Source organism: Quercus robur, chromosome 8 (genome assembly GCF_932294415.1).
Source record: "Quercus robur chromosome 8, dhQueRobu3.1, whole genome shotgun sequence".
NCBI lineage: Eukaryota > Viridiplantae > Streptophyta > Magnoliopsida > Fagales > Fagaceae > Quercus > Quercus robur.
This window is the reverse complement of record NC_065541.1, coordinates 16,991,129-17,006,249: the sequence shown is the minus strand read 5'-3', so window position 1 is coordinate 17,006,249 and position 15,121 is coordinate 16,991,129. Positions and strand designations below refer to the sequence as shown.

At 33.4% G+C, this 15,121-nt stretch overlaps 1 protein-coding gene across 6 annotated transcripts in view; it reads left to right on the top strand.

Annotated features, from left to right (window-relative positions):
• The first annotated feature begins 1,394 nt into the window (after positions 1-1,394).
• Positions 1,395-15,121, top strand: part of LOC126694816 (G-type lectin S-receptor-like serine/threonine-protein kinase At4g27290) — a 28,962-nt gene continuing 15,235 nt past the window's right edge. The window contains exons 1-7 of one of the 6 annotated variants that reach the window (XM_050391316.1): positions 1,441-3,041; positions 3,222-3,341; positions 4,245-4,396; positions 4,478-4,688; positions 4,821-5,058; positions 5,149-5,299; positions 5,377-5,575. In XM_050391316.1, the coding sequence (XP_050247273.1) occupies positions 1,763-3,041; positions 3,222-3,341; positions 4,245-4,396; positions 4,478-4,688; positions 4,821-5,058; positions 5,149-5,299; positions 5,377-5,575 (2,350 nt within the window). In that variant the 5' untranslated portion in view covers positions 1,441-1,762. Of the gene's footprint in view, positions 3,042-3,221; positions 3,342-4,244; positions 4,397-4,477; positions 4,689-4,820; positions 5,059-5,148; positions 5,300-5,376; positions 5,576-15,121 lie in introns of all 6 variants that reach the window. The other 5 variants (XM_050391321.1, XM_050391319.1, XM_050391317.1 and 2 more) reach the window with 5 other exon arrangements.

Sequence of the window (15,121 nt, the reverse complement as noted above, 5' to 3'; positions counted from 1 at the left end):
CAAGAATGAGTAGAGTTTGTGACGAGTTTATGTTAGAAATCTATCCCCTCTTTCCAGTGTGTGTGCTCCTCTCTCTGATATTTGTTTGTTTCTTAAAGGAAAAACACCAGTTTTTATAATTTAATTGGTTTTATTTCTTCAAATACAATATATTTTTTTTTATTAAAACAAAAATTGTAATTTATAAAATTCATTATCTTACATTAACCTTTGGCTTAATATCGTTTTGATAACTATGCATTATAATATAGGACAAACATAAATTAAATATTAATGTAATGGTTGAATTCATGAACCATCGTACTCCTTTCTTAAGGTGTGTGTCTTTGTCTTACATTTTCATTTATTTTTCCTTATATGTGTTTGGTTTTTAAAAAGCACACACCAAAAAAAGAAAAAAAAGAGTGGGCTAAAGTTGGGCTTAAAGCCCCTCCTATTCCTAGTTCCTAGTGTGAGCTCGCAATAGCATTCTGAATTTATACCGTTAAGGCTTCTTGCTGTTTTCTTGAGAAATTGATACCAAGCAGTAATTATGGCTTGGCCAGGAGTGGAGGATGACTGGGTCCAAGCTGAATCAAAAAAACTCATCGGGCTAACCTGTGGGCTTATTTGGACTGTCGGTTGGTTTGGGCCTCAACTAGAAAAGATTCTAGGAATCTCTCATTCTGAACCTATAAAATGCTCACCTTTTTTGTGCAATTTTTTTTAAAAAAATATTTTTTTGGTTGATTTGTCTTTCGAAAATTAAATCAGGCTTTTCTTTTGCTAATAAAAAAAACTATCAAGGCTAGGCTAGTCTCTTATCACAAATCTAAGTCAAATCCTGAATTCAATGTCCAGCAAAACATATATATTTGATTTCTATTTTGTTTTGTTTTTTTTTTTTTTTTTTGGTTTCTTGTGGACCGGGAAGCAATGATTTCTTTTGAGTGTCAAAAGGAGTCGTAAAATTAGAATATCCAAGTTGGTCTGGTCTTCTTAAATATTTACAGTTTCTCAATAAAACGTGCAATTTGATTTGTCTGTATCTATTTTTTTTACGAAAGGACTAATCATGAGTTTTACCAATTTTTTCACAACTGTTACTGTTACAAGTCTTTGTGTTACGCTGGATTCAGTCGAATATTGTCTCAAATGCTAATAAAGTAAGACGTAAAAAAAAGCAGTCAATGATTTTTTGGTGTCTCTAACTGCAAGAAATAACGTAAGAAATAATCCACGAGAAATAATGTCCTCTATGATATGAAGGCCCATCATGGGCCACTCATTCATATCTCTTTCACCAACCCTCTCTTCCGAGACTCATTAGTCATTACCAGCTATATGAATTCAAGATCAGATTCTCAAAAAAAAAAAGAATTCAAGATCAAAATAAAAGCCGACTCAAAACTCCTCAATGAATTTCCTCATAATCATGGACCACATTTCCTTTTCTCATTTTATTTTAGGACAAAATGCTAATAGATTGTCGTGTGCAGTAGGGTATACTGATTCAGGAAAATAAGTGTTATTGGTTGTAATGTGGAAAAAGTCAGATAAGGAGGCCGCTTTCATAAATGTCCAGCCATCAATGTGTAAGGACTAGAACCATACACACTTGCATTTGTCCTGACCCTTCTTTTTGCCGAATACATGTAGTGTTCAAGGTCTATATCGTTTTAGCTTGTTGGGTACTCCATTGGGGTTTATGAATCATAGGGGTTTATGATCTACCTTTCGAGTTTTTAGAGGGATAATCAAGGAGTTCTAAAACTAGAAATCAATGGGAACGCTTTCCTTTATTTCTATTCTTAATTGTTTACTCTTTTTGTTCTTCAAAGTCTCATTTGCAGCAGTAGATAGCATTACTCCATCCCAATCTATTAACGATGGAAGTACCTTAGTTAGCAAAGAGGGAAGCTTTGAACTGGGTTTCTTCAGTCCTGGTAGTTCCAAGAATAGGTACTTGGGAATATGGTACAAGAATATCCCAGTTCAAACTGTTGTTTGGGTTGCAAACAGACTCAACCCAATCAATGATTCATCTGGCTTGTTAATGATAAACAGAACAAGCAGTCTTGTGCTTATGAGTAACAATAAGAGTGTTGTTTGGTCCACAGGATTAGGAACACAAATACAAGCCAATAATCCTGTATTGCAGCTCTTAGACTCCGGAAATCTTGTACTAAAAGATGGAAATTCAGGAATCTCTTTGTGGGAAAGCTTTGATTATCCGTCTGATACATTGTTACCAGGAATGAAGATGGGATGGGACTTGAGGAAAGGTATTAAGCGGCGTTTTACAGCTTGGAGAAGTCCAGATGATCCTTCTCCTGGAGATTTCACATATGGGATTGAAATGCAACCTCATTCATACCCTGAGGCTTATATTAGGAAAGGCAACAAAAAGTTCTACCGGACTGGTCCATGGAATGGCCTTCGGTATAGTGGTTCACCAGAATTGAAGCCTAATCCGCTTTATGCTTTCGACTTTGTCTCTAATGATGATGAGGTTTATTACATCTACAACCTCGTAAATAATTCTCTAATCACAAGGATAGTTTTGAACCAAACCAGCTCTTCTCGTGAACGCTATACATGGATTGAAGCAGAGAATGTTTGGAGGCTATATTCATCAGTACCTAGAGACTACTGTGACAATTATGGCCTTTGTGGAGCCAATGGAAATTGTATCCTTAGTGGGTCACCAGTTTGCCAATGTTTAGAAGGATTCGAGCCTAAATCACAAGAAAAATGGAGCTTAATGGACTGGTCTCAAGGTTGTGTACGCAATAAACCACTGAGCTGCCATAAAGATGGGTTTGTTAAATTTAATGAGTTGAAATTGCCAGATACTACAAATTCTTGGGCGAACAAAAGTATGAGCCTCAAAGAATGCAGGGATAAATGCTTGAACAATTGTTCTTGTATGGCTTATACAAACTCGGATATTAGAGGAGAAGGTAGTGGCTGTGCGCTTTGGTTTGGTGATTTAGTGGATGTTAGACAGTTTCCAGCTGGTGGGCAAGAACTGTATATCAGAATGTCAGCCTCAGAGATAGGTGTGGGGTTAATATTTATTATAGGAAAATTCTTATTGAATTTAAATTATTGTTTCCATTGTGTTTTGCATTCTTTTATATTTTGTTTCTTTACAAACTGCAGTGCTTCCCTTGCTTTCCAATATCTTTTAGCTGTAGTTTAATTATATGTTCTTTGATGTGCCAAATTCAACCCTGAAGAGGCAAAAAAAGGTCGTAGGATGAAGAGAGCAGTGATAGTTGCTGTGTCCCTTGCTGTAGTTTCTGGAATGCTCTTAATAATTGGCTTTTACATATGCAGAAGCAGGACAAAGTTAAGAGGTAAAATAACTTTACTCTTGACAACCATTGCAAACATATTGTAATATTTGTCTTATGGAATTACTTAAAATGCTTTTCGTTTTTAAATCTCTTAGTAATATAAGCAGAATCAGATTTTGCCCATTTGATAATACAGTATTTAGAACAAGGATTGCTATGAGGTATAATTCAATCATGTTATATTTTTGTCGGTGCTTTGCAAAAGAGTTTCAGAAATTGAACAGTGTCATCAGACCAAGCAAACTTATGCAATTTGTTGCATGATTAATTCCCATCTAATTTCAAGGTTCTAACGCTGAGATTTGTTAGACCTTTATTAGTTTAGCCCTCTACAAATCCAGAGAAAGTTTATGATATAGACCTTTATTAGTCTTGAGTTCTCAATGGACGTACGTATCTTCTATAGTTAGGCCTAGGTACTCATTTTAGTTGATATCTGTAGGAATGATAATTAAAATAGCAAGGTGCTTATTAGACTTGAGTTCTCAGTCGACATATCTTCTATAGCTTGGCCTGGTTTTGATTGATACACCTTGAATTTGAAAGTTTTGCAAGTTTGATTAGTGTAGATGTTTTTGATAATGGTACCTTGATTTCTTTGAGATCACTTACATATAAGTATAACTCTTCTCATATTGCTATATATTGTATTCATTTTCATGCTAATCTCATTGTCCAAGTTGGATAGTATCTTTTTGGCAGAAAGAATGTGTATATAAGATATGAAGAAGGTTAATACTTTTATTAATTAGGCGAAATTAGTAATATGAGATTTAGGTTATAATTTCGGCTAAAGTAACTCTTATACTGTTTTTTACCTCTTGAATATCTCAGCCATTACTATGATTCTTATTCCTTCCACTCCTCCCCCCCCAAATTTCGTTTCTATTTCTGTAAAAACAAAGAGGAATGAAGTTGTAGGCCATCAGAATAATAAAGGCCAAAACGAAGACCTTGAGCTCCCTTTGTTAGACTTATCCACAATAGCTAGTGCCACTGATAACTTTGAAATCAATAACAAGCTTGGGGAAGGTGGTTTTGGACCTGTTTACAAGGTAAATTTGTGATGTCTTGTACAAAAAAATGACAAATGAAGAAGCACTGTTTAGCTATCTTTCTTTAAATGATAATTTCAGGGTATACTAAAGGATGGACAAGAAATTGCTGTCAAGAGACTTTCAACTAGTTCTGGACAAGGATTGAATGAATTCAAAAATGAAGTAAGATTGATTGCCAAGCTTCAACACCGAAATCTTGTAAAGCTTCTTGCTTGCTGCATTCAGGAGGAAGAAAAAATACTGGTTTATGAATACATGCCGAACAAAAGCCTGGACTCCTTCATTTTCGGTTTGAATCCCAAAACCTAATACATTTTGTTTTGCTAGTGTAACTATGTTATCAATATTGAAATATATGAAATTCCCCATCTTTTCTTGAAATATGGGAAAATATAATTAACTTGAACTAGAAACTTACCAGATCAGACAAAAAGTAAAATGTTAGATTGGTCCAAGCGCTTCCACATCATATGCGGAATTGCTCGGGGGCTTCAATATCTTCATCAAGATTCCAGATTGAGAATTATACATAGAGATCTCAAAGCAAGTAATGTTTTACTTGATTGTGAGATGAACCCTAAAATTTCAGACTTTGGCATGGCTAGAACATTCGGAGGAGATCAATTAGAAGGAAACACAAATAGAGTGGTTGGAACTTAGTAAGTAAAAGATTCACATGCTCTTCATGTAAATCTACTTCATTTCCTAATCAATATTTTTCACTTAAAACTTGTGATGATGCCTTGCAGTGGTTATATGGCACCAGAATATGCTTTTGATGGGCAATTCTCAACCAAATCTGATGTCTTTAGCTTTGGGATTTTATTGTTGGAGATCATTAGCGGGAAGAAAAGTAGAGGGTTTTATGATCCAAACTACAGCCATAATCTTATTGGAATTGTAAGTTTCAAACAGTTGGATTTCTTATCCATATAAGTTGGATAGACGAATGACAAATAGTGTTTTTCTATTTTCAGGCATGGATACTTTGGAATGAGGGAAGGCCTTTAGATTTGATTGATGAATGTTTAGGAGAAACATGCACATTGTCGGAAGTGCTCCGTTGTATCCATCTTAGCCTCCTATGCGTGCAGCAGCGTCCTGAGGATAGGCCAAGTATGTCATCTGTGGTTGTGGGTTTAGGCAGTGAGAGTGCTTTTGCTCAGCCCAAAAAACCTGGTTTCTTCTTGGAAAAAGATTCAAATGTAGCACATGGTTTCTCAAGTAAGCACGAATTATCTTCAACCAATGAAGTAACAATTACAATATTGGAGGCTCGTTAAGAATTTTTTACTAATGCAGTACTACTGTAACTATACAATGTTGTTGATACAAAACGAATCATCAATATAATTTGTAAATTGTATACCTACAGTTGAGTAAGCCATGTCAATTCTATTGCAATTATTGAACAACAATGCTACCAAGGATTTAATACTTGGAGCTTGCTTTGATTGGATGTATGACCAAAAAGTGAATTGAAGCTGGAGCAGAGGGGGAAATGAAATTAACCAACCTCTTTTTATTTTTTGAACAATCAACGTCTTTTTCTTTCTTTGTCAAAAATAAATTTCATGTTTTTATTTTTTGAACAACCAATATCTGTTTCATTCATTGTCAAAAATGTATTTCATGTTTACCTTGACGCACTCTATTTTCTTGTATGTCATCCCGCCAGTTGATCGCGTCACTCTTTTAACTTAGATACAAGTGTTGTTTTTCCTTCATCACAGGTCTCCCTATAAGTGTTAGATAAATCCATAAAAAATTAATTTGTATTTGTTGGTTTTTAATTGTATTGTAAATTGTGGTAGTGAGGGCTGAAGTTGAAGCATATGTTTATTTTGCAAAACTAAAGACCTCAATTGAGCGAGAGCTGGCTGAAACTTTCGATAGAGTCTCATTAGACACTCGATCAACCAAGACCCTATTATGGAAATTCCAAAATTTGTTTCCATAGCAGTTGGTGCAGCCACCTCAAGCATAAACCCTATTTACAACCCTAAGACAACCAAAAAAAAAAACCTTTGGGAGAGCCTTTTCTTTGTCTTCCAACCCTTTCCAGTTTCCATGTTCAAACTAAAGGAATTCATTCTCTGTCACTGGAATTTCTGCTGTCATGTTCATTTGCCATTTGACAATGGCAAGAACTTGACTCTCACACTAACTGATGCAGTGATTTCCCATAAGAAACAAAACATGCCTATCTAAAGGCTAAACTTTTGAATTCACAAGTCGGTTCCTTAAATCCCCAAGGATGTCTCTAGAGTCCACCAAAAAGAGAAGAAAAATGTTTATACTAACCAATGTCTGAATGTCCAGGTTTATAATCACTAATATATAATAGAAAAAGTGTTAGGGCCGCTAAAAAACTCTATAAAATCCTAATTCGTGTTGATCACCTATTAACCAAGTCCATGAGCTAGACCAGAGAGTCATTAGTATAACCAATGGATCACCGACAATTTGAGAAATTATAAAATAAATATGTAAATTGTAAAAATAGACATGCCTAAATTAAGTCTATAAAAGCAACTACATAAATTTATTGTCTATTTTACATTAAAAACCTACTTTTCCTATTTTATACTATTACTTTTTCAAATTAACCACATTAATTTATCTATTTTACAATCTACTCTATTTAAATAATAATATTTTTTAATTTTTTATTATTTTTCTTTTGTTCCTATCTTTTTATCTTTTTTTTTTGTACCTATCTCTTTGTCTCTATCTTTGTCCTTATCTCTCTCAAACCAATCTTTTGTCTCTCCTTTCACTTCTTCTTCTTCTTCTTCTTCCTTTCATGGTCACTTCTATTAAAGTTATTTAATTTTGTCCACCCAAAACATATTATCAAATAAACAATTATTAGAAAAATCTAAGAATTTAATTACTATATATGCATTGTTATAAAATAATAATAATAATTAAAATAAAATTTTAAAAGCTAAAATTTGTCACCATTCGAATAATTTCATTTGGCTAACATTTTCTTTTCTCTAAATAAATGACATTATAGAGTACTTCTAATACAACTATTAAGAGTACTTTGTCCATCACAAGGGATTAAAAAATAAACAAAAATTAGTATAGTCTCATAGTTTAATATCTAAATTGAGCACTATAAAAAAGTGCTATATTTAATTCTTTGTAATGTAATAGGATAACATTTTACAATCAAAGAGAATAATTAAAAAAAAAAAACAACAACAACAACAAAAATTTAAAAAAATAAATAAATCGCATTAATCCAAAGAAGAGTTCTAAAGAATATAAAAAATTATCAACCTAAAGCAGAGGTGCAAGAAAAATAAAAAATCCACCAAAATTTTTTTGTGAGGAAATAATATTATATTTTACGTGCTATGTTTAATTCTTTATAATGTAATAGGATAACATTTAACAATCAAAGAGAATAATTAAAAAAAAAAAAAAAAAAAAAAAAAAAAAAAAAAAAACAACAACAACAACAACAACAACAACAATTTTTTTTTTTAAAAAAAATCGTATTAACCCAAAGTAGAGTTCTAAAGAATCTAAAAAATTATCAACCTAAAGTAGAGATGAAAGAAAAATTAAAAAATCCACCAAAACATTTTTGTGAGGGAAAACTATGCATAGAATGGAAAAGATAGTAACAAATTTATAGTAAAAGGATGTGAATAAGAAGAGACAAAAATAAAGGAAGATGAAGTGAAAGAGAAAAAATGATATTAATGTAGAGGGTAGTAGGGAGATGAAAAGGTAAGGAAGGGAGAAAGGTTGGAGAAGTAGTGGGAAGATGAAAAGGTAAGGGAAGGAGAAAGGTTGAAGAAGTGTAAATATTAAGAAAAAAAAATGTTAAAAACAATTATAGAAAAATTAAAAAGAAAAAAATAATGACGTGGATGTTGATGTGGCTTAATTGGAGTGTAGCAACAATAAATGCTACGCTTTAATTTTTAGATATATATAGATTTATAGTAGAAAATGTGTGAATAAGAAAAAACAAAAATAAAGAAAGATAAAGCGAAAGAGGATGAATGATATTAATGTAGAGGGTGGTGGGGAGAGGAAAATGTAAGGGAGTGAGAAAGGTTGAAGAAGTGTAAATATTAAAAAAAATGTTAAAAACAATTATAGAAAAATTAAAAAGAAAAAAGATAATGACATGGATGTTGATATAACTCAACTGGAGTGTAATAATAATAAATGCTACACTTCGGCTTTTAGATATATATATATATATATATATATATATAGATTTATAGTAAAAAATGTGCGAATGATATTAATGTAGAGAGTGGTGGGAAGATGAAAATGTAAGGGAGGGAGAAATGTTGAAGAATTGTAAATATTAAAAAAAAATGTTAAAAACAATTATATAAAAATTATAAAGAAAAAAAATAATGATGTGAACGCTAATGTGGCTCAACTGAAGCGTAGTAATAATAAATGTTACATTTAAGCTTTTAGATATATATATATATATATTAACTAAAATATTTTTTTTAAGAGAGTTTCAACCTATGTCACCCGTTCCTGATGATAGCTCTTATTCAACCATCAACGAATTTACTAGTTGTACTAACTGGAACATATAACTAAAATACTCTTAAATCCCTATAAACTATGAAAAATGAAGTCCTAAGTTGTGAAAATTACAAAAAGAAAAAAGAAAAGAGTAATGTTTGAACCACAAAATATTTTACAACATTTTACAAACTATTGATGTAGCAAATTCTTACAAGTTTTAATCTGGACCCACCACTAAAATCACATTTTTATTTACCAGTAATTATTTTAAAAATGCTAAAGTCACATTAACAATTTTTAAAATACTGTAAAATAATTTGTGTCTATTGTATTACTCAAAAGAAAATAATAAATTTCATATTCTTTTGTACATAAATAAATGATATTGTTATTTTGTTCACATGTTCATTTAAAAGGATTGTCCTACAAGGAAACTTGTCGACGTGGTGAGAGTGCTTGGACGAATGGATGGATACTTTCTTGTGCATTGAGCAACATAAACTTGTATCCTAAAATGATAAGAGAAACAGCATCAATCTGTGCAAAATTCTTGTCTATTTTGCCAAAAAAAATACTTTTTCTATTTTACACACCCACTTTTACAAAACACCCACCTTAGTTTATCTATTTTATCATCTATTTTATTTAAATAATAATATTTCTTTAATTTTTTATTATATCAAACAAACCACGACCCACATGGCCCTACCCACCTCTTTCTTTCTTTTTCTCACGCCATTCCTTTCTTTTTCTCTAAACCATCTCCTTCTTTCTTGTTTTTCTTTTCCTTCTTCCTTCTTCTCTTTATTCTTTCTTTTTCTTCAACAAATTTCTCAAACTTAAACCAACCTCACCACCACCATCATCACACTGCCACCATCATCACACCGTTGCCAACAACCCAAGTTAGGCCCAGTTGCAGCAACCCACCACCGCCACCTCCGATCTCAATGTAGTGCTAAATGGTCCCCACTTGACTTCATCTTGGTTTTGGTTAATTTTGGAGTTTGATTTCATCTAGTTCTTATTGGTTCTATGATGGGTTATTGCTAATTTTAGTTTTTGGGGTTTTGTATTTGGGTGGTACCACCTTGATCTGTGGTTGAGGTTGGGCAGGGGTGGTTTTGTGATTTTGTTGTTGGAAAAAGATAGAGATTAATGGTTGAGGCTAGGGTAGGGGTGATTTTGTGGTTTTGTTGTAAGAAGAAGATAGAGGAGAAGAGCAAGATGAAGGGGGAGAGAGAAAAAAAGAATAAAAAAATCATTTGCACATAAATAGTGACCGTGCATATATGCACTGTTATTGTAGCAATTTTGTATATTTGCATATTTTTGCAAGCACTGATGTAAGTTTTTTTTTTTTTGGTTAAAATGTGCAAAATTAAGCACTTTTTGTATTTTGCAAACTTTTGCAACCACTGATGCGGTTGCTCTAAGTTTGGATATTATGACAAATCACAACTATTGCAAACACACGATCTCTTTTATATATATATATATATATATATATATATATATATATATATATATTGTGGGCAATAAACATTGACTTCTAGAGGAAATATAACTATCTAAGAAATTTCCGACTTATAGTAAGTGTCAAGAGGATGTCATAGACAATCCAAGAATTGGTCAATCTTTTGGAAATTTATAATTTCTTTATAAAGGAAAATTTTGGTATATTTTAGAGGGATTAATATTTTTAGTCAGCAAAATACTCTTGTTAGGACATATGTGAATCATATTAGGAACATATGTCAATATTTTATGTAATTGGTTAATCCTTTGACAAAACGCACTTTACTTGTAATTGGGTAGATCTAGGATGTGTTTAATACTTCAAGGAACAAGGTTTCAAGTTCAAGTGTTAAAACCATGCAAGTCTATCTAAGAAACAAGTGAGAAAGTGCTGGTTTTTAAATCTCGACAGCTAGCATCTATCGAGTTTTAAAAAGTTACTGAAGCCCGAAGCTCGACAACTAGCTCGATAGATACCCTATCTGTCGAGGTTTATGAAATTTAGTTTTTCAGAGCTGATTTCACTCCAATCCATGAGTATGTGTTTAGGCTTTCTTTTCTCACAACCCTAAACGTATATAAGGATTATTTTAAGAGCCATAAAAGGTTGCGCAAGTGTGAAAAAAAGTTGTGTTCATCTGCTATGTTTGTACACCTTAGGGTTTTGTGACTAAGGAGCTTCTTGATTTTCATCGTGTGATGAATTGAACAACTTTGTAGCCAACATCTTTCTCAAGTTGGTGATTAAGTCGCGTACTTGGATCCGCGTATCTATTGGTTAGTCATGTACTGGGAGTCGTGCATTGAAAAGGAGAGATTGTCACTACAAAATAAGTCCAATTGGATATTGGAGTAAGGTTTCAACTATAGGTTGGTATGAGGTACTAGTATTCCTTTACTTGTAACCGCTTGTTTTAATAATAGTGGATTTTCAGGAATGGTGACCTTAAAATCACCCGGTAGGGTTTTTGCCGTGTAAGTTTTATCCATTCATAAACAAATCACCGTGTCAATTTAATTTCCGCTACACTTTAGTTAATTGGTGATTTGTTTGTACTACCACGCATTTTGCATGTTAATTGAATTAATTAATTAACTTGGCTAAATCAATTGGTTAATTTATCACAATGGGTCAATACATTTTTGGCATATCAAGTGGTATCAGAGTAGGTACACTCTGATTAGGTGTTAATCTTTATTGTGTGATCCATTGACTCCTGTTTGTCATGGATAGAGGACAGTCTCTTATTATACCTCCTTTATTTAATGGTATGAACTATGCATACTAGAAAGTATGCATGAGAGCTTTCTTGCAGTCATTGGATGAAAATGTGCGGCAAGCTATGGAGATAGGCTGGACCAAGCCTACGAAAGCGCTGGCCGACTAGGATGATGGTAAGATCAAGGCGGCAAACTTCAACAGCAGAGCATTGAATGCTCTATTCAATGCAATCACAAATGAGAAATTCAAGAAGATATCCTCTAACGAAACTACTAAGGAAGTATGGACCATTCTCCAGACAACTTATGAAGGAATCAAGGCTATCAAGGATTCAAAGTTTCAGAGGCTTACTACGAGCTTTGAAGAGATTAAGATGGAGGAGGATGAGTCATTCGATAAGTTCTATGTCAAGCTCAAGGACATAGTGAACTCAGCCTTTAATCTTGGGGAAACCATTCCTAAACCCAAGATTGTGAGAAAGATGCTCAGAGTTCTATTTGAGGGATTTCATGCCAAGATCACCACGATTAAGGAATCAAAAGATATTGACAAAATTCCTTTGACAGAGTTGGTTGGAAATCTGCAGACCTATAAGTTGGGGTTGACAAGGATCAGGAAAACAAGCAAGAGCAAAAGCATGGCATTGAAGGCCAAGAGCAGTGACACTGATGAGTCTTCAGATGATGAAGATTCTAAGATGAAATCCTATATCATGAGGCAGTTCAAGAAGTTCATGAAGAATGCCAATGTGAAATGATTTGACAAGGACCAAAAGCAATCTAGTTCTTCGCAGTTCAAGAGTCAAGACAAAGGGAAGAAGGATGCTAGGGATGGCGGTCAGCACACTGTTCCTTTAGGACCAAAATGCTTTGGGTGTCAAGGTTTCGGTCACATGAAACAATAGTGCCCTACATATCTCAAGACTATTGGGAAGAGCAAGGCACTTGCTGCTACGTTGAGTGAGACTGAGCCTAAGGATGATTCTGATAATGAGGATGATAGAATTCTAAATGCTTTCACTACCACCGTAAATCCTACTGAAGGGATTGTTGAAGATGTGGATGAAGAAGAGGAATTGGTGGAGTCTAAGTTTGAAAAAATGGATGAGTAAGATGACATCCACACAGCCTATGCAAAGTTATACAAAGTCTCAGAAAAGCATGAGAAGTTGTATAGGTTGGCCACCAAAAAGCTTAGTGAAGTGGATCTTGAACGAGAAGAAATTTCCACTAAGTTTGATGAAGCAAATCAGACCATTAGAGCATTAAGAATTGAGAATAATTTCTTAGCAGAGAAGACCAAGAAGCTTGAGGCAGAACTATTCCAAGTCAGAGCCTAGTTGGGAAGGACTTCAAGTGCAAAGCTCGATGAGATGCTCAGTCTTCAAAAATCTACATCTGATCGAACCGGTTTAGGGTATGATTTCTCTTCTCCTAGTATTGCTTTTGCTAGTACTACTATTTTTGTTCCTCCTGCTGATAATATTAAAACTAAGAACAATGATGTTAAAAATGAATTAGCTAGTAAGAACATAGACAAGGGAAAATCTATCTTAGGAGCACCCCTTAACCTTGATAAGAAAGAGATCAAGAACCCTAGGACTAAGAAGCGAAATACTCAAAAACTCAAATAGAAAAAGCAGCATTTCTGTCATCATTGTGGCGCAGCTGGACATACTCGACCTAATTGCTATAAGTGGTTATCCACTCAACAGAGTAACAGCATGATCATATTGGGAAACCAAAATCAGTTTCCATCCTCCTTTGTTCCTCTTGGAAATCTTCTCAAAGCCCTCATATTCCGCAATAAATTATTCAAATATTCTTATGAATTATATGAACATACTGGATTAATTTGCAAAAATGAAAGATGGTATACAACAAACAATTCTTATTCTTGTTCTGCAAGATTTGTTCCTGATGAAATCTATGTCAAAATTTTCACTGCCTATAAAAAAAAAAAAAAAGACATTTTTATTTTTTTTTCCTAAATAAACGTATAAAATGCCTCTACCCAAATTGTTCGGGTAAAATTCTCTTTTTCCAAGCTGTTTATAATTTTAATTTTTTTCCCCCTGAAACTGAATAGCTGTTCAAAGCTGTTGCTGAGCTGGTTTATTACTTCATAGTGTTGTGACTTGAATATTTATTGTATGTTCCCACGGCCAACCCAAATAGAAGTCAATGCGTGAAAACACCGTCAATTGTCATCTCTCAAGTCTAAGGGTGGATTTTTCAACCAAAAAAAAAAGTCTAAGGGTGGTCAATGGCCCGGCTCAGCCCATTTTTACTTAGCCCATGGACTAACGAGTTGTTGACCAATATAGGCTGTGTTGGGTTGGGCTGGATGGAAAATCAGCCCATAGACCTACCTATGGGCAATGCTTCTTTGGTCTTTAGTGGGCTGGGCTAGTAAGGTAGGATGAATAGGCTACCTATGAACATTTGATATAGGCCTTGATGGGCATATGAAAATTTAACTAAAATAATTATAATTATATATTATTGCAAATGCTTGTCAAATTGAACAACTAAATCTACTAAAAATATTCTATCCAAAAAAAATCTACTAAAAAGATATTCTTGAAAAAGGTACTAAAATAAGATTAATTAACTTGTATTGATTGGAATAAGAGAGATGCTATGTCCACAACATTTACAAAACAAAGCACAAGTGGTTAGTTGTTATTGGTTCAAATTTGAACCTAACACTAAGATTACTTTTTTGCCCAACAATAACAACTTGTCACTTAGGATTTGTAATAAAAATGTTGTGAAAATATTGTGGACATATCATTTCTCTTAGAGTGAATAAGTATATTGATATATTCATGAAAAATGTTGTGTCCACAACATTTTCATGACAAATCATAGGTGGTAGGTTGTTAGTTGTTATAGGTGAACAAAAAAGTAATTTAAATTGTGAATTCAAATTAGAACCAATAACTACTTATCGCCTATGATTTGTTGTGAAAATGTTATGGATGTAGCACCTCTTTATATTCATGAATATATTAGAGTGAAAATAGTTGCATCACTACAAAATGCGTACATCCCAACTAGGTTGGCACCTACAAACTTGTTTGTCATTTGCAATTCCCAATCTATTTGTGTTGGAACTTGGAACATTAAATAAATTTATCTAAAAAAAACAGTGAAATAACTTGTTACATAAATTTTGCAACTAATTGCTAATCATTATCTTGAAGTGGTAGATTGTTGGTCATATGGTGGACTTCTTGGCATCCACTCGAGCCTCTCTAACTTCAATCACTCAAATGCCTCTACTAATTCAGCTTCTCGTGCAGCTTCTTGTTGTCTTCTGTCACACACACACAAAATGCTTCTAATGCAACTGTGGAAATAGGAACTGATAATACATCACAAGCTATAATGGAAAGTACGAGATACTTACTTTGATTTGTTTTCTACCAATCCAATAAATCAAACGATCCTTCTTCATTG